Genomic DNA, 25,283 nt, shown 5'->3' with positions numbered 1-25,283 from the left:
ATTTGTAAATCTGTGAACTTTTAATTTTTTTTCTGTTCCGAAGGTGTATAATGGCTTTAACGGGAAGGTTTACATTTGGTAATCACTCTTAAAATTAATGGCCAAAAAAAAAAAAAAACAGTTTTATACATCTCAGTTATAAAAAAAAGAGAGTATAATTTGCCTTTAATCATTGTAGAGTACATATTTATAGGTTGTGAAATTCATAGCAGTGAAGGTAATGCAGGTGCAGAACCTGTTGTAATAATAAATCATGAAAAAATTAATAATACTGACAGGATTTATTTTGAACTAAACTGCTGACGAGTACGGTTAAAAGGAGACGAGAGTGTTATTCAGTTGCGTTTCTAGGGGGAAAACCTGTTGAGACTTTATATGGCGGAAACATTTAGATTATTATTTCTATAAAATTGAAAGTATATTGCGACTGTACATTGCTTTGTTTTTGTATCATTGCATTCTCTCCATTGCTATTATTTCCAGCCTTCGTGCTTTCAAGAATTTGAATGGGTTGAAATGATTTTGCAAAATTATCTCTGGATTTGTTTTTCTCTGAAAAAAATTGATAGATATCAAAAGCATGTTGTAAATGTATCAACAAGGCAGTTTTTTCCCCCAGTTTGGAGCTAATTGGCTTTTAGAAGACTTTACATGAACTACGTGTATAGTAAAATGATCAAAGAAGGTGTGCCTAGTGGTGTGAAAATCTGACATTAACTGATTATCTTTTTTTTAATGTAATATAAAAAATATAAAAAATCAGTAATATAAAACACTCGGACAATATTACACAAATAATCACAATGTTGGTTATTGAATAAAATCACAGTTGTTGAATAATTTTGACACGGTCTACATGTTCAAAATAATTTGTAATAATATGTATCACAACTCAGTAATTTGATAATGTACGGCACCATAAATAGCGAGTAAGCACCGACGAAGCTTACACATTGCATTAGAGTGGTTAACCTAATAATCCTGATGACTGGCAGTAAATGAACAAGCGAGGGCAGTAAACTCATCTATGCCTGGAACACACAGCTCCCTTTTTATACCATCAACATTTTGCAACATGGGGGCCAAAGTTTTAAGAAAGACTTAAAGCAACCGATGAATCCCCCCCCCCCCTTTTTAAGCTGGCAATAAAGGCAAAACTAGACATTAAAACTGTTTTGAAGATATCACATAATACACTGTTTTCCCGGAGATTAAAGACTAGAAAGTAGCACCTTGTGAAAGTATTGTAATGGTAGCCATAGTATGAGTTATGACCAGATACAATTAAGGGACTACAACTATGTCTATGGCTGTTGCTAAGGGCGTTGCTAATGAGGTCCTAATTTACTTCAGAAATGATCTAGGGGCCATTACTTACTTGTTTGTGTGAAAATAAAGGTTGCTGAAGTTTATTGGATGCTGTTGTAACCTGTTGCCATAGCCTTGACCAGGAATTGAACATCATCGTCGTTGTGACTTCCTTGTATTGGCTGTTGGCTTGTTGGCTTGTTGGCTTGTTGGCTGTTGGCTTGTTGGCTGTTGGCTTATAGTGGCTACTGGCTTGTTGGCTTGTTGCTGTTAGCTTATTGGTTGTTAGCTTGTTGGTTGTCTGCTGTTGGATGTAGTGTTGGCTTGTGGCTGTTAGCTTGTTGGCATGTTGGCTCTTTTGCTGGCTGTTGGCTACTGGCCTGGCCTGTTGGCTGTTGGGTACTGGCTTGTTTGTTAGTTGGCTACTGGCTTGTTGGCTTGTGGCTGTTAGCTTGTTGGCATGTTGGCTCTTTTGCTGGCTGTTGGCTACTGGCCTGGCTTGTTGGGTTTCCAACATACACTTTTTTGTCTATAGCCTAATGATATGTAGAATTGTACTTCTGAATTATTGTAAAATTGTTTTTAAACTAATCTGCCTACAATGAAGGTTACTCCAAGCTATCAAAGAAACCATAAGATCAGTGTGTCTGAAAAAAATTAAAATATAGTTGTACATTTTTTGGGGTCAAAATTAATGACTTGTACAATTTGTGGTCTAAATTATTGTTCTCATTACATTTACAGCATTGATTGTAAAAATGTGTATATCCCCCTGCTTACAGTTACACACAGAGTGTCATTACTTCACCCACTCTACTCTTTAGAAACTCAACTCAAATAAATAATTTCATTCTCTTTTTTTTCCCTTGTAACTACAGGTGGCAAGACGTATTTCATCGTAGGACGAAAAGAAGATCTTTCATCCAAATCGCAGACGTCCGATACTGAGAACTCAACTGAGAACCAAGAGGAGAGCCGGGAGGAGGATTCTGGACAGAGTGACAAGGGAGATGCCGAAGGGTCTCGTAGCTCTCCGCAGAACGGCAACCAGAGCAGTAAACCCCTTCTTGGAGAACCGGGGTCGGACTCCAAGCAGAACAGTCCAGTGTGGAGGAGGAACTCACCGGGGACTAAGAAAGCTACCACACCTGAAGCTTTGTTGCATGTAAGTTAATGGCACTGTACACCTTTAGTAATTGCTCAAAATATATATTAGCGTTAAAACTTAGTTGGTAACGAGCAACAGAGAGCTGTTGATTGTACAACACATTGTGAGAAACGACTCCCTCTGAAGAAAAAGAGGTATTTTCTCACTAAAATATTAAAAGACTTCAGCTTAAGCATTTTATTTCTACGTGAAAGCACACAAATCAGGGTGTTTTTTCTTCAATCATTTTGGTGCAACTTCGATGACCAATTGAGCCCAAACTTACACAGGCTTGTTATAGTGGTTTTTGACAATTACCAAACTTGTCCAGTGTCTTTAAGCAGTGTTTGCTTGATGGCTGTTGTCTTGTTTGCTGTTGGCTTGTTGGCTTAAAGGCAGTGGACACTATTGGTAATTACTCAAAATAATTATTAGCATAAAACCTTACTTGGTAACGAGTAATGGGGAGAGGTTGATAGTATAAAACATTGTGAGAAACAGCTCCCTCTGAAGTAACGTAATTTTCGAGAAAGAAGTAATTTTCCTCGAATTTGATTTCGAGACCTCAGATTTAGAATTTGAGGTCCCGAAATCAAGCATCTGAAAGCACACAAATTCGTCCAACAAGGGTGTTTTTTTTTTATTATTATCTCATTATTATCTCGCAACTTCGATGTCCGATTGAGCTCAAATTTTCACAGGTTTGTTATTTTATGCATATGTTGAGATACACCAAGTGAGAGGACTGGTCTTTGATAATGACAAATAGTGTACAGTGTCTTTAAAGGCAGAGGACATGATTGGTAATTGTCAAAGACCAGTACTCTCACTTGGTGTATCCCAACATAAAAAAAAGGAACCTGAGAAAATGTTGGCTCAATTGTTCATCAAATGTGCAGTAAAATAATAAAGAAAAAAACACCCGGCTTGTTGCACAAATTTGTGTGCTATTTAGATATCTTAAAAAAAATAATTCTTCTGGCCTAAAGCCTTTTAATATTTGAGTAAGAAATTGCCTTTTTCTCAAAATTACATTACTTCAGAGGAAGCCGTTTCTTACACTGTTTTATACTATCAACAGCTCTCCATGGCTCGTTACCAATTAGTTTTTATGAATATAACTAAATTGAATAATTACCACTAGTGTCCAGCGCCTTTAAAGGTAGTGTCATAGACTGGTACGCACTCTAAAAATTAATTACTATAAAAATGTACTATTGATAGTATAAATTATCTTAAAGGCAGGGGACACTAATGGTAATTGTCAAAGACTAGCCTTCACAGTTGGTATATCTCAACATATGTATAAAATAACAAACCTCTGAAAATTTGAGCTCAATCGGTCATCGAACTTGTGAGATAATATTATGAAAGAAAAAAAAACACCCTTGTCACACGAAGTTGTGTGCGTTTAGATGGTTGAATTCATGACCTCAAATTCTAAATCTGAGGTTTCAAAATCAAATTCGTGGAAAATTACTTCTTTCTCGAAAACTACATGTACGTTACTTCAGAGAGAGCCGTTTCTCACAATGTTTTATACTACCAACCTCTCCCTATTACTCGTCACCAAGAAAGGTTTTATGCTAATAATTATTTTGAGTATTTCCTAAAAGTGTCCACTGCCTTTAACCCCGAATTATTTGAATCTGAGAAACAATCTGAGGGAGTACACCTGCAGGGTATTCATCCTACTGCAAGTCTTGGTTCTCCTGTTATTATCAACTCCTCGTGAAACATCACCACAAGAGGGTGCACTCTCACCATATACCCCTGTCCTCAGGGGTGGCGGTTCATGGTTGATAGCGCCCTCTATTGGTGACTCTATCAGCAATGGAAGTTAGCCGCAGGAGTAGTGAGGTAATAAACAACAGGAGCATCTTGAAGCAAGACTACCCTACTGCGTGCTTGATATTGTGTTCTTGTAAGGGCAAGGCAGTTTTTCATTGCTAAAGGGCACATCTATGATGGAAATTTAAATTTCTACTGTTACTTTCTAAGGGGCACCGAGGCAATGAAGTTGAGTTGAAAAATTAGGTATAAATTCTATCCTATTTGTCCAACCAGAAAGTTTGTTATTTCCCTAAGCAACAGGTAAACTCTAATTGGTCCAATCAGAATTGTTGTTACTTCCCAAAGCTAGAGGTAAACTCAATTTGGTCCGTTCAGAAAACATACTACTTCCCAAAGCAAGAGATAAACTCCAATTGGTCCAATCAGAAAGTTTGTTGCTTCCCTTCTTGGTTATACTTACACTAATTTGAATCTTTGTTTGTTTGATTCAGGTACCTGGCGCCAAAGGAGAGAATGGGGGTCTGGGTCCAAGTCGTACGCCCTCAGTCCGAGATCTCATCGCTGAACACTCAGCCGATGGAAGCCCCTTACCACTCAACATCTCGCTACATAACAACCCACAGCGTAACAGCGATCAGGACTTCGTGGACTGCATCAAGCAACAAGGTACGACGGACTACTTCCACCAGCCTCCCATTAACAACCTCACCCTCACCTTCCACAACAGGGACATCGAGAAGCTGTACCGGTCGCAGTTCAGGCAAGACACGTCCAAGGAGCTCAGGAATCTTGAGGCGGGACGTAAGAATCGCCGACACTCCTCTGAGACCATCTCCACAGCCAAGTATAACACTGTCTTCGATGTAGCGGTATCTTTCGTGGTCTACTTGTTGATTTCAATAGGGTGTTTCTTAGTCTTCGAAGTCCAGGTTCACTGGTCCATTATATTTCCTATAGCCGCTGTTCTACAGCTGGGTATACTTCTAGCTGTTCTATTGCAAGCGTTTAGCAAACAGAGGTCAGGCTTTATGATGGTCTTGTCGAGTTTCTTCCATCATTGGGGGCCAAGACACAGTCTAGGAGCCATCTTGATCAGTCTACCTGTCCTAGCCGTGTTCGCAAACTTTCTCTGCCAAACGAAAACAGAGAATTACCAGATCACAAGTTCCTTTTTCTGCTTCCTGATCGTCGTGGCACTACTTCACTTCTGTAATTTTGTCCAGCTGAGCTCGTGGATGAAGACCATCTTGGCTTGCCTGTGCGCCATCATCATGCTGGTGCTGTTCATCTTCAACCCCTGTACCAAGTCTAAGATGGTGGCACAAGTGGCCTCAAATATTTCAGATGAGTTCCCTACTTACTCCCCGGATTGTTCCTCCCTCAACCAGAACTATGAATTTGCCATGGAGGCAATTATTGATGTCATTCTGCTTCTTGTTCTGGTTTTGTTCCTCAATCGAGAATTTGAGATCAGTTATCGACTCAACTTCTACGGTGGAGTAGAGGCAGGGTCGGACAGGGAGCAAATGCAGCAAGAGAAGGAAGAGGCGGAGGACCTGCTTCACCAAATCATCCCAGTGTTCGTCACTGAGCAGATGCGCAGCACCTCCAAGTTCTCCCAGAACCACGAACAGGTGGCGGTCATCTTCTGCAGTGTCGTCAACTTCATTGATTTTTACGAGGAGGCCTATCAAGGTGGAAAAGAGTGTATCCGCGTTCTGCACGAACTCATCAGTGACTTTGACAATTTACTGAGTTGGGAGCAATTTGAATCGGTGGAGAAGATCAAGACCATCGGATCGACGTACATGGCTGCGTGCGGCCTGCACCCTCCCACGCAGGAGGATGAGGACATTCCAAACAGGAGCCTGATTATTATGATGGACTTCGCTATGGAGATGATCTCACAGGTTAAAGTCTTCAACAGCGAGATCTTGAACATCACAAGCGGGGCCTTTGAGTTCATCCCTCGTATTGGTTACAACCACGGACGGCTGACCTCTGGGGTCATCGGCACCACTAAACTCTTATATGACATTTGGGGCGACACTGTCAACGTCGCAAGCCGCATGGACTCCACGGGTCTAGCCGGTAGTGTCCAAGTTGCAGAACACTCAAAGACTGCCCTAGAGCCCTACTACATGTTTGAATATCGTGGTCCAATCAAAGTCCGAGGCAAGGGGGAGATGACTACGTTCCTCTGTAAGGGGAAGAGAGAGACTCCATTGTTAATAGAAGAATGCAATACGCATCCAGCCAGCCCTAATGGTCCTAGTCCTGTATCTGACGCATAGCACTCAACAAATTGTAGCCTAGTAGGTTTATAGCCCTAAAACAAACATTTGTAAAAAGATGTTTTGTGAACTCCACTTTTTTGTAGCGATCTGTGAAAAAAAAAAAAGTGACATACTGTAGAGGGGTTATTTCGTGTTGGATGCACAATTTATTGGAGGATGAAGCCGTCTCAAGTGGTCTAATGCCAGATTCATACCTTGCGAGTGCGCATGCGTATTCTATACTAATGTTTAAGTTACACTTTACAGCCCTGTTTTCGCTGCAAATGTTTCTGAGGAGTTACCCACGTTTCGCATTCGCAGGAAGTATGAACCAGGCTTGGAGATGAGTTTTCTAGTTTGAGCGTCATCCATCTCTGATCACTGTATCTCAACCTTCCGTTTTCTCAGTGTTCAACCTGGAAAATTGCGTGGTCTTTCTGAGAACCACTTCATCTATTAACCGTTTTACAAATCTTGTTTTCCAGGACTTGATCTGTGAAAATTTGTTCTATCAAAATTAATATCAACTTGATATTCTCAAAAAATGATTCAGAGCTACACATTTCTCAAAATATTTTTGGTAATCTTGGTAAAATGTTCAAATCAGTTGAAGATGTCATAATACGGCTCATCTTTCAATAAATTGGGTGAGCAGGTTTAACAGCAAAATAACCCCAACAATCAGCTTTTCTTCCCTTCAAACTTCCGCACCTCATCCCATCTCATTTTGTAGAAAAAGAAAAAAAAAAGAGAAAAGGAAAAAAAAAATAGAAAAAAAGAAGAAAAAGTTTGATAGTGGAAGAGTGTAGAATTATGTTTACTAAGCACTATTTTCTTATTTTTGTTTTGCTAAGTAGATTGACAACGCAGCTTTGTTCACAATTTTCCGACATCAGTTTGCCAAAGGGTGAATCGACCAACTCCTACGCTAAGCCTGAAAGAAAAGCAGAAGACAAAGAAACAACAAGACAAAAACAGTTTGTAAACATGTAAACAATTCAATAACAAAAGAGAGGCTTGGCAAGCGAAACACATTAACAAATTCATCGGGCAAATTTGATAGAGCTTTTATGCATACAATTTAATGAATTAATTTTGCTTAGCAAAATGAAATTTGCTCAGCAAAATTCATTTTGCTTAGCAAACTAGGTTACCAGTCAATATATGGTTTAATGAACAGAGGAATGGCGAGAGAAATACTAGAGTAAATTCATCAGACCAATTTGATAGAGCTATAATGCACAAAAGTTTACCAGGCGCAGTGAATTTTGCTTAGCAAAAACAGGTTACCAGCCAATATGGTTTCTTGCACATTGTGTACAACTGGTTCACAGTATTTGCTTAGCAGTTCAATTGGATTAGCACTAATTTCTACTTATGAAGCTCTCCGAAACATTTTCAGGGAACCAGTCAAAAATGGTATTCATTACATGGAATCTTGGCTGGTAACCTATCAGTTTAAGGTTAGTTGAAGGTCAGATAACTAGATAACGTACTAGAAATTAACTCTAGAAATGTATAAAGGAACCAAAATATCCAACAAAAAAGTCTCTATCTAAACAGCACCACATAAATCATTTGAGTTTTTAACAACATTGATTTAAGGAGTACTCGTAGGGGGTGCGATAGTTTTAGGAAAACTTAATCAGCAACCTTTGAGATCAGACCCGAATAACTTGACATCCTTCATACATGTATTTCGGTAAAAAAAACATTTAAACCAAGTTTCAGAAACCAAACATCAATGAAATTGTTTAAAAAAGGACTTTGAAATCAGTTGTCTTCTCTCATATAATACTCATTGCACTGTTTGATTTTAAAGTTAAATGTTCTTCCACATTATTTTGCCAAACTAATCTTCACAATTTATAGTCAACCATTTACAATTTTTATTTTGCTATGTTTTTAAGTGTTTATTGACAGGCTTCCAAGCTTCTTAAAAGTCTCTTATTTTGAAGAGGTTCTTGGGCTGTGTCGGAATTGGCGGCTACAGCTACGGCTACAGCTAGATTTCTGCATCATCATGCGTTGAGGTATAGGGCATCCTTAGCAACACCCTTAGTAACAGCCATAGCCAATGCTGTGGAGGCCAATTCGGATACAGTCTTACTCTAAGCTTTGAAGTCTCTTACTTCAGTTGTGATTGTAGAACCGCCATGGTTACATATCAGTCAACACAGTGCCAAATTTGTTTTTGTCTCTCTTTGTTTTGTGACCAGAGAGTTATTATTATTACTATTATTATTATTTATTTTTTTAAATTGACTGAATCTGAAAGTGTTTTTTAAACATGAGTTGTAGAGTTCTGCAAGTGCAGTAACAAACTAGCTTTTCATTGGCTCCCGGCGCAATGATATGTAAAGGTCCATGGTCACATGAGATAATTTACAGCCAATCAATTTCAGGGCAACATCAAAGAGAGAACAATACACATATTACTCGCAAATTCTAATTTAAATAATGCTAGGTTTGATTTTTGTCTGATTTTACTCAATTTGTTGTTGAAGAGCTATTTTTAGAGACACAGCAAATAATGAACTTTTGTGGTTTTGCATGATAAAAAAATCTACCAATAATATGTGGTAGTTAATTAGAAACAAGAATTGAATTATTGTTGGGATACCGGCATTATGTCAAGCCGGCACTATCTCAACAGCCATGTACAAACAACTAGTGCATTGTCCAAGGCATATGCTAACTTTTTGAAACAGCATCCCCTATTCAAAGTGTTCAGATGGAAAAAATCTGCTGGCAAAAACTTGACCATACAACTTCAAGGAGATTTTATCCAATTGATCTCAAAATAAGAAAACAAGTGCTGAGGGTAATGTATAGATGATAAGTCTAGATGCAAACTCTAGATTAAACTTCACTGTTTTTTTGTGAAGTTTATGTATTGTAGTCAGTTGATAATACATGTACAAGAAACACACACCAAGTATAGTTGTTTTGATAATGAAATAGTATTATTTTGATAATGAACCGATAATTAATTCTTCATCAATTAATGTCTCACAGATTTCTGGTATATTTTTTTTTATAGACAGATCAGATTATGTTCTCATGTGTAGCAACCCAGAGTGTGGCAACATCAAGGCTGGTAAACCCTCCACTTCTCTACAACTCAATCGGCAAACTGGAATCCATCTATTATGGCAGTAGCCATGTAGCCATAGAGCACTTGGGGACTTAGGATGCTTGGTGGCAGCAGACTTACCAGGTAAATCCATTGTTCTTGGCTAGTTCGGGTGCTCTGAACAACGCAGACAATAGAAGTTTACCTGGTTAGTCTGCTGCCACCTAGGGTTCCAAAGTTTCCCATTGTGATGGCTCTTTTCTGGAAACGATGGCCATATTCGAATTGGCGTCTACAGCAATGGCTAGCTGTAGCCCGTAGCTGTAGCGGACAATTCGGACACGGCCAATGGCTTTGACTTTTGATCCGCCAGTAATTTTGAAGCTGTTAATTTTGGGTATGGAATTTCAAAACAGGTGAATGGAGCCTGAAGCCATATCTGAATGAAGCCATACTTGGTGTATGGCTGTGGCCATCAGCCCCAGATGCATCATTGAAGAGAAATCAGTTATCCAGCTTTTAGCCGCAGCCAGACTATTTGGATTCGGCTTAAGTTTATCGTGAAGGTAGGGTTTACGTATCTTCAATGTGACTTCATTGCAGTTGGTTTTGCGCCAGTGGAGGGTTCACAAGCCTTGGTGGTGAGACAGATGTTTCGTTTCTCATGCTCCGTCTCGTGAAAATTTAAATTATTTGGGTATGATTTAAAGCTGTGACATAAACTGGTTACTAAACCAGCGTGTTTTTTAAATCTATACCTTTCAAACTGTTTTTTTCCTCCTTGTTAAATAGGCCTACTGGAGTAAATAGACTGTTGCAATATAGGAGATGTTTCTTGATTGTTAAACTTGGAAAAATCTCGCAAAGCTGCTAAGCTCTTGAATAAGCTTATGATAGATAAACCTTGCTTAGCAGAAATGGTTTACCAGTCAGAAGACAATGTATATTAAAGTAATTTGCTTTTGACTGGTTCCCTGCTTAGTTCTACTTAGCAGCTTTTTGAAACTGGGCTTAAAGCCATTGGACCCTTTCGGTACAGAAAAAAAAAAAAAAAAAAGTTCACAGATTTACAAATAATTTACAGGGTTTACAGAAGGTAATGGTGAAAGACTTCTCTTGAAATATTAGTCCATGAAATGCTTTACTTTTTGTGAAAACGGTAAAACAATATAAATTCTCGTTAACGAGAATTATGGATTTTTTATAAACACATGTCATGATACGGCGAAACGCGCGAAAACAGGAGTGGGTTTTCCCGTTATTTTCTCCCAACAGGATTGTTATTTTATATATAAGTTGTGATACACGATGTGTGGGACTTGGACAATACTGTTTACCGAAAGTGTATAATGGCTTTAAGGTTGAGATAAACGTATGTTTTATACAAATCTGTAAAAATATTAAAGCCGTCTTAGTCTGGTTTCTTACACACACATAACTTTGCACTTGTAAATGCATTAAAACAGATACCAGCCTCAAACTCTGATGTGGTCTTGTGGAATTCCATAAAAGAGAAAAAAACGGCATCACACAGTTTCCTAACAGCCCCAAAGCTTTTTACACCAAATATTTAAATGGTTCATGAGTGTACAGTTTCCAGAGCTGCCAACTCAGTACATTTTATTCAGTACATTTATTTCAATGCTGTCATACAAAACAATAATACAATAGCGTACATTTATGTCCAAATTAAAACAAGCAATATAGTATGAGGTATGATAGGTACACAATACTTAAAAAAAAAAATAACTCTCCCTGATTCTGCAGAAATGTACCTGAAATTACATCAATCTTTCCAAGTTCCCCTGAGAATGGAAACTTTTCCCTATTATGTTGAATGTAATTCTAAATTTCTGCCTGTTTGTTGCACTAAATCTCCCTGATTGCAAAATGCAAATGTTGGCAGCTCTGCAGTTACATGAAGCAAGCAAAAAAATTCCTCCCTAACCAAAATATTGTTTTTGAAGTGTTATACTGTATAGCAGTGTGTGAATCAAGGCAGTGAGCAGTGGCTATGGCTTCAGCTACGGCTATGACAATCTAGCCATAGCCAATGCTGCAGCAGTTTATTTGTACACAGCAACTGCAGATAATATTAATAATTTTTATAATCATGGTATTTTGATTGACAGTTAGGAGTGTCGTGAAATAATTCTAAAATGAAAGCTAAAAAACTGAGTGGCATATTTTGGTCGAACATGCATTATGTCGGGCCAATTCTCTACTATATGTTGTTAGACAACGTCTGTCATGAAAATGTTTTGTCCAAAAGGCTTGTAAATAATGTATAAAAGAAGTTGTAGATGTAACGGTTTGGTGTTATGCAATGTACTACTGTGTCTCAGATGTCTTGAAAAAAAAATCGTAAATAGCCGTAAAGAGTTATGACAAAACGGCAATAGTAATAAAGTACTCTCAGATAACTTCAATTATTTTTAAGTGCCTCTTTATATGCTCTAGACAATGAGTAGTTGAATAGTGTTTGCTGGTTGAGCTAAGACTACTTGTTGGGTGAACAGCAAGAGTCCAGCAGTCTCCTGAAGATGATTAGAGCGTAAGCATCAAAATCTCTTTTTGAAAATAGCAAAACTTTTAGTATACACATATTGACTGGCAATGATGTCTGTCTATTCCCCCGAGGGACTTTGAGTGACCAGAAGAGGCCCCTCTTCTGGTCACTCACAGGCCCGAGGGGGAATAGACGTACACTATTTACCGATTATGCCCTCCAATATGTGTTTATAACGCAGCTCGATCTTAAATGTCAAATAAAAACAGAAATCTGGAAAAGAAAGGAAGTTTAGTTACAGTTTACGGTTCATGTCAAGAGAGAGCGCTGTAACTGGGCACTATTTTCAAAGGCTAGTGCCTGCTCAGGTACTAGTTCTCGCAAAACGCGCGCGCGATCACTAGACTATATTAGTTCATCCCACGTGACCGTGTTTCAGCCACACAGAATACAGAACAAGCAAGGGGTGTGTTATAATAAACAAATAGTGACTGCTTTGAGTGCTATGGTGCATGAGTGATCCCTGGTGTGGTCTATTTCACCCTGGCTTTGCCTCGGGGAAAGAGAGTGTGCTTGGGATCACCTCAGGAGTTGAAGTTGTAACCATAGCACGAGTAAAAGCAGTCAATATTTGTTTTATATATAACATCCCATATTGTGCTTAGATGTGTAGGTACCAAGAAGCTGCTGTTGATATGGGTATAGACCGTATTGAATATGACATCAGGCGGGCTCACATATCTTACCTACAAAATGGCGTCTGTGCATGTGCGTGTGTGTGCATGTGTGCGTGCGGTAGAAATCAAACCATGAATGTTGCTTCGATGATGTATGCGTTTGGACGTTCATACGGTTTGCCCTATACGGTTTCCCCTAAGTTTGGTGACTTTTTATAGCAAAAAGGGGTTATTCAATACGGTCTATAGTACACTGGTTGATGTGGGTATAGTACTTGTTTGCCACTGGTATAGTACTCTGGTTGCTATGGTTATAGTATATTGGTTGCCACTGGTATAGTACACTGGTTGCTATCGGTATAGTATATGGTTGCCACTGTTATAGTACATTGTTTGTTGCACGTGTATCATGTTGCGAATCTTGTGCTGTGCTCTTAGCCCAATTAATGAAAAGGCAGAATCCTTGTTAGGGATGTTGTAAAGAGATTTATGTACACTCTCTCCACAAACTTCACTAGACTGCTGGTCTCTGCAAAAGTTCTGACAACCAGAACTTCATCGCTAAGTTTAACTAAGTACCATCAACCATCAATATCCTTACATCCGTGAGTGGTGGTTAGTATTGAAAATGTGTTTTTTTTTCTGCGTAGCTCAAAATCTCAAGTGTCAAAGAGATGATGAATCAGGTTACATAATTTTATGTATTGGCATGAAGCATTCAAAGTAGTTTCTTCACCGAAAAGTAAACTTAGCTTTCTTAAAACGGCCACTATTTACAAGTTATGATAGCATCTCTGAAGCCAGTCGGAAAGGTCCGTTTAAAATCTGCTTAAGACGCTGATGGAAGGATCTGGTTTTTGTAGGGAGATTATTATTTTTTTTTAAATGGGTGTCAAAGTAAACGTTTAGGAGCTAAACAAGTTTGACCAAAGTTGTAAAGAATTCTGATTGTAAAGTTGTACATAAACAAACGTGTGCATTGATCTTTTCAATGGTGTGGCTTTTTTGTTTTCTCTAGGGCAATATTATAATATTAATTTTCTTATATGAACTGTTATCATAATTTTTATTAATTCAATTATAAATTTAGTGCGTGCTTCCATTCTGTTAATATTTAATTTGTTTTAGCGACCCTGTTTTTTTCTTCACAGAAACGTTGTAAAAATATGAAATAAAACTTACTAAATATTGTACATTATGATTTGGTCTGTTATGGCTTGAACCCATATTATCAATTGGCGGGGAAATTGTGTGTATGAAAAACTTGTTTAACAGTCTTTAAGGTTGATATAGTTTGACTGTTACAAAAAAGTGCACCGTATGAAATAACAAAGTAAGTTATTTAATGATATTATTATTTATCTTGACACACACTACACAGATTACCGTGTGTTATCTTAACTACATGTAGGTGTATAAGGCCCGAAATCCATGTGTCTGTTGTACGTACTGCGAAGTGCGCAATGCCTAAAAATGCGTTGCGCAAAACTCTTCCGAACGAAAACACATGCCAAGCAATGCACATTATTTCATGTATATACCAACTTATCCATTAAGATTATGTACATTGCTTGGCATGTATTTTCGTTTGAAAGAGTTTCGCACAATGCATTATGCACACTGCATGGCAAACACATGAGTTCCGGGCAAACAGGTAACAAAAGAATCATCATTGACTGCAAAAATAATCCTACTGTCACGTGGCACATGGGTCCAACTTCATGGCTCTGCTTATCGCTTAATGCTGCCCTCAGGCAACCCAAAAGCGCAGAGTTACGCAGTAAGCAGTGTCATGTACATGAAATTTCACCTTGACATGTGGTGGGTCTGAAAGAATGAACCACAACGCAAAGAGAGAATTCAAAATAATAACAATGATAAAATTTGCACATATCCTAGAAAATAGCAAAGTTATTTCTACAATGCATCAGGCATACTTTAAACGGTCCATAAAATTCTTGAACTTCCTGGGGAGCAACCAACCGCAGGCTGCTTAAATATTAGCGTTGAGGGATTAATCCAATTCAGTACTGTTCTAACCATCACAGATTCCCTATTTGTATACCTGGGTGAAGAGAAGCAATTCATGGTTAAGAGACTTTCTCAATGACATAAGTGTCATAACTTGGATGACTCCAGCCATCAGAACTTGGGTCCAATGCCGAGAAAGCTTGGTTACGACTTGCATTGCGTTATTACAAACTCTGGTATCGTAAATAAATGTTTCACATGTTTCTATTTTAAACATTACTATTGGTTTGAAGTACCACAGTGTACTTGTTTTAATATATTTATATAAATAAATAATTTATGTGAGATATGAATTGATTTACCCAACCAGATAGAGACGTTTTTATACCTCTTGTTGTTTTAAAGGCACATATTTTATAAAGATTAACATTATGTAAGTTTTTTAAGTTACACAACTTCTGAAATTAACTACACGAATCTACTGTTTTGAAAAACTGACTTGACTTAGACATTAGACTGAATATACCCATTATGTGATGAAAATTTAATTTTATTTAGATATGGCATTATGTTTGTGAAGAGGCATGTCAAATTTGTGAAGCAAATTTTCCTGACGTAAAAACAAGCAAATGAACTGGGGGTTTTCATTGTTGTTATTATTACTTATTTGGCCGTTGAGACAATAAATTAACACACATGCAGTCAAATTAAGATAAAACTGTAAGTGTGATGCAAGGAATTTTGACGTTGAAAGCGCCTTCATGCATTAAAAATGTGGTAAATTTCTTTTTTGTTTTGTTTCTTCTTTTTTTGCAGGAAAGAAATTCAGTGTTCTCATGAATTTTGCTTGGTAGGCTACTACAAGTGTTTACCTTTTAAAAAACATTATAATCATAAATGCCTTATCAAAATATTTAAGTTATGCATACTTGGGGCCATGAAGTCAAACAGGTTAAAACTTCAAATGAATTTTTGAATGAAATAAAATGACGTATCTTTATATCAATATGTAAATTAACACTGTTAGAGTTGTTGACAACTAATTGTTAAAAAAAACCTCACTTTCCAATGTGCAAATGTGTATTGTCTGTCAGTTATCCTGAAGAAAAGTGCTATCCTACTGAAGTAAATAAAACTATTTTGAAAATTTAATGTTTACTCCTGTCAACAAAAAACCTTTTTTATAAGTTAGAATTTAACTATATGTATATCTGGTGGAAATAGCCAATTAGCAGTAAGGTATAATGAATCATGAAAGGTTACTAATTGTTTATAGTAAAAAATAAGAAAGAGTTTAATGCTCTGTGTTTTCGGGATTGATATAATAATTCTACAGAATAATAAGTACTAGTAGAAAGATTTTGTTACCAAAAAAACGCATGGAGGTAACTGATTTGTGAATGGTTTTTGTTTTCATTGCTAGTTAATTTGAGTTTGGAGCTTGACTAATAAACATTGTAGGGGTGTGGAGGTGGTGGGGGAGGGCATGGGAGCTGGCCTTTAGGCATACTTAGTCCAACTCTTGTGGCACTCTTGGGTCAATGGCCTGTCTCTGCTATGAAGCACTGGGCCTGCCCCGGTGTAGCATTGGGCCTGCCCCGGTGTAGCATTGGGCCTGCTCCGGTGAAGCATTGGGCCTGCCCCGGTGTAGCATTGGGCCTGCCCCGGTGAAGCATTGGGCCTGCCCCGGTGTAGCATTGGGCCTGCCCCGGTGTAGCATTGGGCCTGCCCCTGGTGTAGCATTGGGCCTGCCCTGGTGTAGCATTGGTAATATTTTTTTGCATAACTGCACAAATATTGTCTCTTTTGGGTTTCTCACCGCCCTTAATGGCCTCTGCGACACTCCCCTTATTAAAGGTAAAAACAACTGGAATTAAAGAAAGAGTGATGTACCAGAATTTGCGCGAGTGTTACTGTTTTCTTTTTACCGAGGGCATTTCAAGCAACAATATTGTTGGTGAAATTAATTTTCAAAATGTGTGCATTAAAAGCCAATGTTGCTCAATCCCGGTTGTATGTTTCAGAGTTTTAAGCCATGTTTTTAAATAGCTAACTAAAAAAAAAACAGTGATATTTAGGAGGGGTTTAAAAAAAATGTTAGTTGACCAACACCTTCTCTTCTTTCTTCCATAAAGTTGATCTTGTTTTGTTTGCATAAGGGTGACATTTTGTACTCGAGTTAGCAACAGCAATAGATGTACTCTGATTGGCTGAAGTAGACATAAAAGTATTAATAAAAGTACATGAACTACCATAACATGGACTCTTGAAACTTCAACTTTGACCAAACGTTGGTCAGAAACATTTGTAGGAACATTGTTATTTGAGACTAGGCCTAACATTAGAAGTTTTGGTAATTTAGAATAAAAACCAAAATCAGTTATTGGGTGTGTCGTGTGGGCATGGTGGGAAATGTAGGACAATTGAAGCCAACATGGATTAATTCAACCTAATTTTAAGTCTGGTTGTATTTGTTTTGCTTGTTTATGTGCTGCTAGCGTGCACATTTCTGAAGTTTTGTGAAACTTCAATTAGAGTTTTGAGTTCAAAGACAACATAAATGTTATAGGATTGGCTATAATTGGCATACATGCAATTGGTCCCACAGTAAAGCCAGTGGGATTTGGTATATTTGTTTTTTGTTTTTTGATTAAAAAAAAAAAATTTGGGTGGTATTATTAGGTTTTTGTTTTGGTTCCCCATCCTTTTTGTTACACACTACTGGTAATTACTCAAAATAATTGTTAGCATATAAAACTTACTTGTTAACTTGCAATGAAGAGAAACATTGTGAGAAACAGCTCCCTCTGAAGTAACGTAGTTTTGAGAAAGAAGTAATTTTTCACTAAAATATTTGAATTTGATTTCGAAACCTCAGAACTAGATCTTGAGGTCCGGAAATCAAGCATCTGAAAGCACACAACTTCGTGTGACAATGGTGTTTTTTCTTCCATTATTATCTTGCAACTTTGCCGACCAATTGAGTTAAAATTTTCACAGGTTTGTTATTTTGTGCATATGCTGAGATACGGTACACCAAATGAGAAGACTGGTCTTTGACAATTACCAAAAGTGTCCAGTGTCTTGAACTTTTCGTTGTTACTCAATCAAAGTTTTTACTGTAGTCATAAAACAGTGTCTTGTTGCAAGTAAAAAGAAAATTGAGATCTGAAAACTAGTCGTTAGAGAAAAAAATATGTAAATGAAAAGCTAGGTTACTACAATGGGTGAATTGTTATCGCACTGAATGTCATTAAAAATGATTGAAATCTTAATCACTACAGATTGTGTCATGTGTTTTATTGTAAGTGTAGAGTCTTTGAAAATGACCTATTTATTTTCATTTCTAGAAAAAAATAAAAAAACATAGACCAAGATTTAATCAGCCTCAAATTTGAAGAAAAACTTTGACTTTTGAGCAGGTAAGGAGCAAAAAAAACAATACAATATTCACATTTATATAGAAACAACAAAGAACACAACTTTTAGGAAAAAGATGCACAAAAAGTTTAGTAAGAAGACCATGATTCTGAAATAAGTTTTATTTAAATTTAGTTTATTAATTTTTATCCAAGAGAAAACGTATCCCTTTGATAAATCCTGAACAAAGTTTGAATTAAAAAAGAGAGGAAAAAAAAACAAAGTTGTTAAACTTGATCTGATTTTGTTACTATTTACTTAAATAGTTCCTGTTCCCCCCATATTTTTTTAATACTTATTTAAATAAAAAAAATTTTGCATTTGCTGGGGTCAATGATCTTGTGCTACAGTTAACCCAGTTACAGAATTTGAAATGAGAGAAATTTGATTTAGAGTTTTTCTTTTAGGGATTTACTATTCAAATATAAGAATTCTTTTACATTTAGCCAATAAATACATTTAGCCAAGATAGTATTTAAAAACACACCAAACAACACCTATCGGATTTGTTTTACTTATCATTAAATAAGAAATTGTCTCCTTTTCATTTTATCTTATTATTATTTATTTTTATAAATAAAAAAAAATTAAATAAATTCTCAGCGCTAGGGCCGCTGGGTATTTAAAAACGTCCCAGCATGCCATTTCGGATAATTCCGAGCATTCCCGAACCGATCGGTTCTTTCCGAGTATTAATCACCTGCCAATCTTTCCACGCTTCACCCTGAATCAACCAATAGAAACGCGACTCGCATGCCTTATAACCTATGCTAATGAGGAAATCTTGAATAAATTATTGTTCGGCCGTTCGGAAATTTCCGGAAGCTTTCCTTGTTAGTCCTCTGACAGTACAAGCGTAAAAAGTTTTCATCAACAGCCGCCATTTTAAGCAATTTCGATCGGGGGAAAACTGGCATTTTCAACGGAAATTTCTCATCATTTTGGCGATCATTTGATCCGGAACCCATCTTAGTTGTTTCGTGTTTAATCGACTCATCCCCTATGGCTGGATGGGGGTTTCAAAGGCGTTTCATCATGTAACAAAAAGGATTTGAAAACGACGATCATTTTCACACTCTGCTTTGTACACGGGAAATTAGGGTCAGTCTTCACCGCTACAGGATACGTTGATTTTAAACCACTCCACGGCTCGCGATGGTATTACCATTTGTGTTTATCCGGAGTCTTCACCTCACAGGTTACCGATGGATCTTCAGAAGGTAAAACTTGGAGATTCAGGTATTAAGTAAGACTGAAATTGTGACTTCTTCGCATCAACTACGAAAACGGAGCGGTCCGGTTTATTCAACATGGCCGACCTGGAAGGTCCGCCGAACAAGAGAGCGAAGCTGTCGGTGCCGATTTCGACGCCCAGCAATGAAAGAACAGGTAATTACAACTTCAAACAAGCCATTTTGCGATCTATATATTTAGGCTTTTTAATTGATAAATTACTCTTTAAATTCACTAAGGGTTTAAAGTCAAATATGTTTGAACTAGGCCTTCAAAATAAACAGGAATTGAGAAACGTTTTGATCATGATGACTTACAATTCATGCAATTACAACATGGGCCTTAGCTTCAACTCACCATAGAGTAAGGACACTCACAGACTCAACTGAGTTCGTACATAGTTTTAGAAAAATTACTGAAAAAGAGGAAGGTGGGTTTTTAAAATGTTTTTTTTTCAAATGTATGGTGGTAAAATGAGGGGTTTATTTCCCTTGAACAAGACTTAATCAAAGAACAACAATATTTTGAATGTTTGAAACATTTCTGTTAGGAATTCGGAAGACTTGATGATGAACAGGTTTCAAATCAAACGAAGCTGTTTTTTAGTGTTCAGAACATCTTAATTATGCAAAGTATTATTTTTCTATTGCAACTGAAATATTTTAATCTATGTGGCATTTTGAAGGTATGTCTTCATATTCAAACATAAACCTGACACAATAATGTATCAATCTGTAAAAATGAAGTAAAAATGGAGTAAAGATGGTTTACTCAGTTTACACTGTCCTATAAATTTCAATTGGTTATGAAATTTCCCAGTGATATTTATAGTTGCATTTTTGTTTGTACTAACAATCCCTATCTGACCACCATTTATGACAAAGTTTTTCAAATATTTTGGGTCATTCATACAAACAAGTTAAAAAGAAGTCGTCAGACGATTTCTGGTATCAAATACTTTATTTACAATGCCTTGGCAATAAGTATTGGTAGGTTAGTAGTGTCTTCACAATCTGCCTGACTAGAGATACAATGTTTATTCATCCAGAAATAAAAAGGGGCTGTTTGAATTCCGCCCTACTTTAACCCTGAAAGTCCCAATTTTACATTGAGGTTTTTATTGCGCAGAAGAAACAACTTCAGGAGGCGTGCATTAAAACTATTCTCAATGTATGCTGTTAAATTTGCCGACTACGCTTTGCTTGTCTTTGTATTTAGTTTTGTATTGTTTTTTTAATCAAATAAAGTGCACATGTTGAGTTGTGAGTCAAATGTAAACGGTTTATTGTCTATAGTTATCATCTTCCAAATCTCTTTCTAATTTCCAATGTAACTTGGGTCACTCAGGGTAACATGTAAACAACATGTACCAACACAATTTCATGCTCTGCCTTTCCAAGAACACTTTAGTTTAGTTGTAATTCTCACACTTTGGTTTAAATCTTGAATTTGAAATGTGGAGATAAAAACAAATCAACATGCCAATTTCATAGAGCTGCTCGAGCACAAAGAAAGCTTAGCATAATCACAACCTGCTTACCAAAATGAAATTACCACCAAAAACAGCACTCCATTTGTACTATTTATGAACAGGAAATTTCTAAGCAACGTTTGCTGTGCACCTCAACGAAATTGGTCATTGACCAATACACAGGACAGCAGGGTTTGTAGCTGGTCATTGACCAATACACAGGACAGCAGGGTTTGTAGCTCAATTTTTGCACTGGACCGGATTGAACCAGAATGTTACAGAACTTTCTACACAGTTAATGTTGAACAAGTACTAAAGAGAAGATTTATCTCATTTGTCTTGCGGCAGAGAAGGTTTCATCCAGCACTATTGCATACATGTGACAAAATCTTTTGACTGAACATGTTTTGTGTATACTCAATTCTAATATTGAGGAGCAAATAATGATTTTTTAATAGCAACTGATACATATTGCATAGCATTTTGCTCTGATACAAGCGAAATCGTCCACTGTACGGTACTTGGAATGCTTTGATACCCAACACAATTGAAAGATGTCTACCAGACCAAACTCAAAGTCAACATTTAAAAATCATTTGAAATAGAGTTTTATAGTGCAGCGGGGTATTAGTTATTTGTTAAACACAAGACAAGTGGACTTTGTTAAACACAAGACAATTAGACTGTTCTGTTCCTGAGTTAACTGGCTTGAGACTAAAAGTTCAAGCCCTATGTGACATGTCTGTCGTTGCAGTGATTTGTACTTCTCTCATGCCTCTGCTTCAACATAGAGTGGTAGACCAGCCGACGATTTTACCAAACTCTTCCAAACTTAGTATTAATTTTAGGACTTGGGGCGCGTTCAGTTCCGTATCTGAAGACGTTAGGACGAATTGAACCCATCCTAAGTTAGGATGGGTTACTCGTCCTAACTCGCGATGCGATAAATCCTAGCATTTTGTGAAATCAGCTGCAGAACACTTCTTAGGTCGATTTCATAAGAACGTCATAGTTTGCACAAGAGAGGCTCCATGCAACAGCGTCATAATAACTCTATCAATCAATCAAACTATCGATAAGGCGCCTATCCATGCTTGTTGCTCATATTCCAAGCGCCTGAGTTTTGTGTGTGTCCATTTTTTTTTGGTAACATTCCAATAACCCTGTTGAATCAATAAGTAATGTATCATTTAAAACGTTACAGGTTTTTTTGGGGGAGGGGTGGGTGTGGAGTTTCATCAGATTTAGTTCCCCACCCCCCTTTTCCATTGCATGCATGTCATGCGGCTAACCTTATCACCGTAACATTTAACACGTGCGTTTGGATCCAGACTTTGTCGCAAATACTCTGTACGCAAGAAATAAGATGCATGTTAGTCTAGCTAGAGATCAAGTTTGATAGCTAGCTAGACCAGCATGCACCTCATTCAACAGTTAGAGCTTGTGCAATGTGTATTGTGAAAAGGTCTATGGTAAGCGTACCCAATTCGACTAGCCACCATAACATACGCAAGGCTGTTACGCTCATGACCACATAGTTGCACCATTTGTGAAGGGGAGGGGGGGTCAATGCCCATGAGTGTTATATAGGGTGCGTTTGATAAGCTTCCCTGGGTCTACCCTGCGGTGCTCACTCGGGTGAGCCCCTGACAAGAGCTAATCGAACGAACACACTCGCCCTCTCATGGTGACGGCATGCACCAAGTGACCCACTCCACAAGCAGGGTACTGGGGGCTGATCCGGGTGAGCCCCGTCGAAGCTAATCGTACGTACCGGGGCAGACTGGGTCGACCCAGGGAAGCTAAACGAACGCACCCGTAGTTTGTGCATTTAAGGTGACACAGAGCTTACTATCGACTCTGAAAATGGTGAGCATGGCTTTTGTGATATTAGTGCAAGGGGTCAAAGTGTGCAAGCCTCTCACGATTTTGTTTCCTTTGTGTTGAAGCAATACGTGGAACCATAGTGATCCAAAAAATGTGAACGCGCAAGACTTGCCATATCATTCAAGTATCATGAACGAAAAAGCTTGACAGCCATATTTTACACATTAGGTTGGGTAATGGGTACATGTAGGTGAGTAGACCGATCCGTTATGTTCCCCCCCATTGGATATCGACCAATCAAAACCCATTGCACAACCATAAAGTCCGACATGCGTGCGCGCATGCTTGGCACGCGCAGCAGAGTTTCGCAGAATGGCATTTTGAGAGGCTCACGTGTTCTTGCTCACACGTGTGCCATGGGCAGAGCCTAGTGGATCAGTGTATTAACTTGGAAATAACTGCGATTGCAGGCAAGCATGCTTTGTTTTGCAAGGCCAAGGGCACCAATGCATTTTCTTCTTGGTGAAGGGCACTCTATTAAGAGCTTACACTCTATGAGGAAATTGTAAATTTCTACTGGAGTATTTCAAGGGCACCAAGGCAATGACCACGGGCATTGAGGCAATTGCCTGCAATGCCTCAGTGAAGTATCATGCCTGCAATTGCTTGAAGTCATTTTCAAAGGGATCTCTAAATAAAGCATACTATTTTCTTGTGCATTTTTACAGTGCTCAATTATCTCTTTACAGTAACATACATGTACATGACGTATGTCAACACATTTATTTCATCTATATAAGAAGCCACAGTTATTATTGTTTTAAGTCGACCTTAAAAACTCAAACTTACACAGTGGAAAATAAATTCATCATTATCTTAAATTTATTTTTATAGAGTGGTTGTAAATAGTATAACATGTATGACAGTGACATGGCCAAAGCCTTGTGGAAGCAATGGATGCAATTGCCTGCATACCCCTGGGCATCGCCTTGGTGCCCTTTTAAAGGTTCCAGGTACAAACTCTTAATTTCCATTATAGAGGTGCCAGTGGGGAAAAACTGTATTGTAGAAGTAAAAAATGTTCTCCTTCAAGTGTTCTTGATTATATTAGTCTTTTGGCTGTAATACTTGTTTTAATTGGTCAATCTCAAATTACTTGGTCCTGACAAAAATAGTGAGATTCTAATTTTAAGTTGTTTGTTTCCTTGGTTGCTGTATGCAGGCCATTTATGATGATGTTCCAAATATGAAATATTGCTCAACGACCGTGAAAAATCAATCTGAATTTGGACTTGGTTCCTTAATTTTAAATCTAGATTTAAGTTCTGGACAGTGTACTTTTTTCCTTTTTTTACTTTTTCCAATTGCATGAAATTGGCCGGCCTGTTCTAACAGATTGAAAAACATGTTGACTTTGCACTTGGTTTTCTGTCTTAAACACTTCTTGACGTACATAAAGCATTTTCTTAGTTCAGCCGCTGGTGGTTTGTCTGCTAGCATGATCAAAGATTTAAACCAGGGGGTCAAGTACTTTCCCTAAAGTAACCGAATGAAGAAGGGAGAACTGCCTTGTATTCTGCCTGCGGAAAGACAATCGCAACGGTTGCTAGGAAATGTTAGGAAAATACTGTAGGGCATTTTTTAATCCCTGGGCTTCTAAACATGGTTGAATAAAGACATTTTTCACAGAGGCAACGAAGGCAATTGACGTCATGCCTGATACAGTGTTCTGATTTGCCTTAATGTTGGATAAAAAGGCTACCTTTGCAACGTATTTTATAGTAAGTGATGCAGTGTATTAACACAACCCATGTTTTAAAAAGGGGTGACACTGACCACCGGACACTTTCAAGTCTCTCTGGCTAAAACCGTTCATCTTGGGCCTTGGACCGGACCCCTGGACCCAGAGACCCTATTGCCGATCCTTTACTGCCTGCTACTTAAACCATGCTTAAACAAACTACACAATCTCTATGTTACTGCGTTAAAACCCTGACTCTTTTCGTGTGCTTTTAGTGCTTTTGAATGTGTTCCTGTGCAATGTGGTGTCGCTGTAAACACTTGATAAATAATTGTAGAAGTTGTGGTAACTGAACTTTAATAGTGTTGAAAAAAAAAAATTTGACATTGTGCGCGGCCATGTATTGTCATGGAAAGTAAATAACCAATTGGTTTCATTGAAAGTAATTTGTATAGTTTCATTGGTAGTAAAATAAGAATTGTTGACAAGACCTATGTATGTACATGTATGCATGGTTTGAAATGGTTTTGAATATATCGCACAACATGGCGCAACATGGCACAACATGGCGCCATCCTACATCTCAGATCTCACCACTCAGTATGCACCTTTCCGCAGTAACCTAAGATCAGCCGATCAACGTCTCCTCGTAGAACATATGGCAAAGAACACATTGGGAGCACGTGCTTTCTTGGTTACTGCGGGGAAGGTGTGGAATAGTCTTCCCTACCACATCAGGACTGCAAAAACGACATCTTCTTTCAAAACTGTCCTCAAAACCCACCTCTTTGCAGTTAAACAATGACCTCATCTCTCTACAAACTGTTTCTGTT

General features: G+C 37.8%; 2 protein-coding genes across 4 annotated transcripts in view; both read left to right on the top strand.

The window, feature by feature from the left end:
- Positions 1-1,909: 1,909 nt before the first annotated feature.
- On the top strand, positions 1,910-9,112 carry LOC117294031 (adenylate cyclase type 9-like). Its single transcript, XM_033776544.1, has 3 exons — positions 1,910-1,949; positions 2,187-2,473; positions 4,741-9,112. The coding sequence occupies exons 1-3, from the start codon at positions 1,910-1,912 to the stop codon at positions 6,541-6,543; spliced, it is 2,130 nt and encodes a 709-aa protein (XP_033632435.1). The 3' UTR covers positions 6,544-9,112.
- A 9,923-nt stretch (positions 9,113-19,035) lies between these two features.
- Positions 19,036-25,283, top strand: part of LOC117293238 (CREB-binding protein-like) — a 33,433-nt gene continuing 27,185 nt past the window's right edge. For all 3 annotated transcript variants that reach the window (XM_033775463.1, XM_033775462.1, XM_033775460.1), the window contains exon 1: positions 19,036-19,567. In XM_033775463.1, coding sequence (XP_033631354.1) covers positions 19,489-19,567 — 79 coding nt within the window. In that variant the 5' untranslated portion in view covers positions 19,036-19,488. The remainder of the gene's footprint in view (positions 19,568-25,283) is intronic.

Source organism: Asterias rubens, chromosome 8 (assembly GCF_902459465.1).
Source record: "Asterias rubens chromosome 8, eAstRub1.3, whole genome shotgun sequence".
NCBI lineage: Eukaryota > Metazoa > Echinodermata > Asteroidea > Forcipulatida > Asteriidae > Asterias > Asterias rubens.
The sequence above is the reverse complement of the archived record's forward strand: the minus strand, read 5'-3'. Positions and strand labels throughout refer to the sequence as shown.

Coding starts and splice junctions, on each gene's coding strand:
- LOC117294031 (XM_033776544.1), top strand. CDS start 1,910: ATGAAGGTTACTCCAAGCTATCAAAGAAACCATAAGATCA. Junction 1,950..2,186: donor TCAAAGAAACCATAAGATCA/GTGTGTCTGAAA, acceptor TTGTAACTACAG/GTGGCAAGACGTATTTCATC. Junction 2,474..4,740: donor CACCTGAAGCTTTGTTGCAT/GTAAGTTAATGG, acceptor TGTTTGATTCAG/GTACCTGGCGCCAAAGGAGA.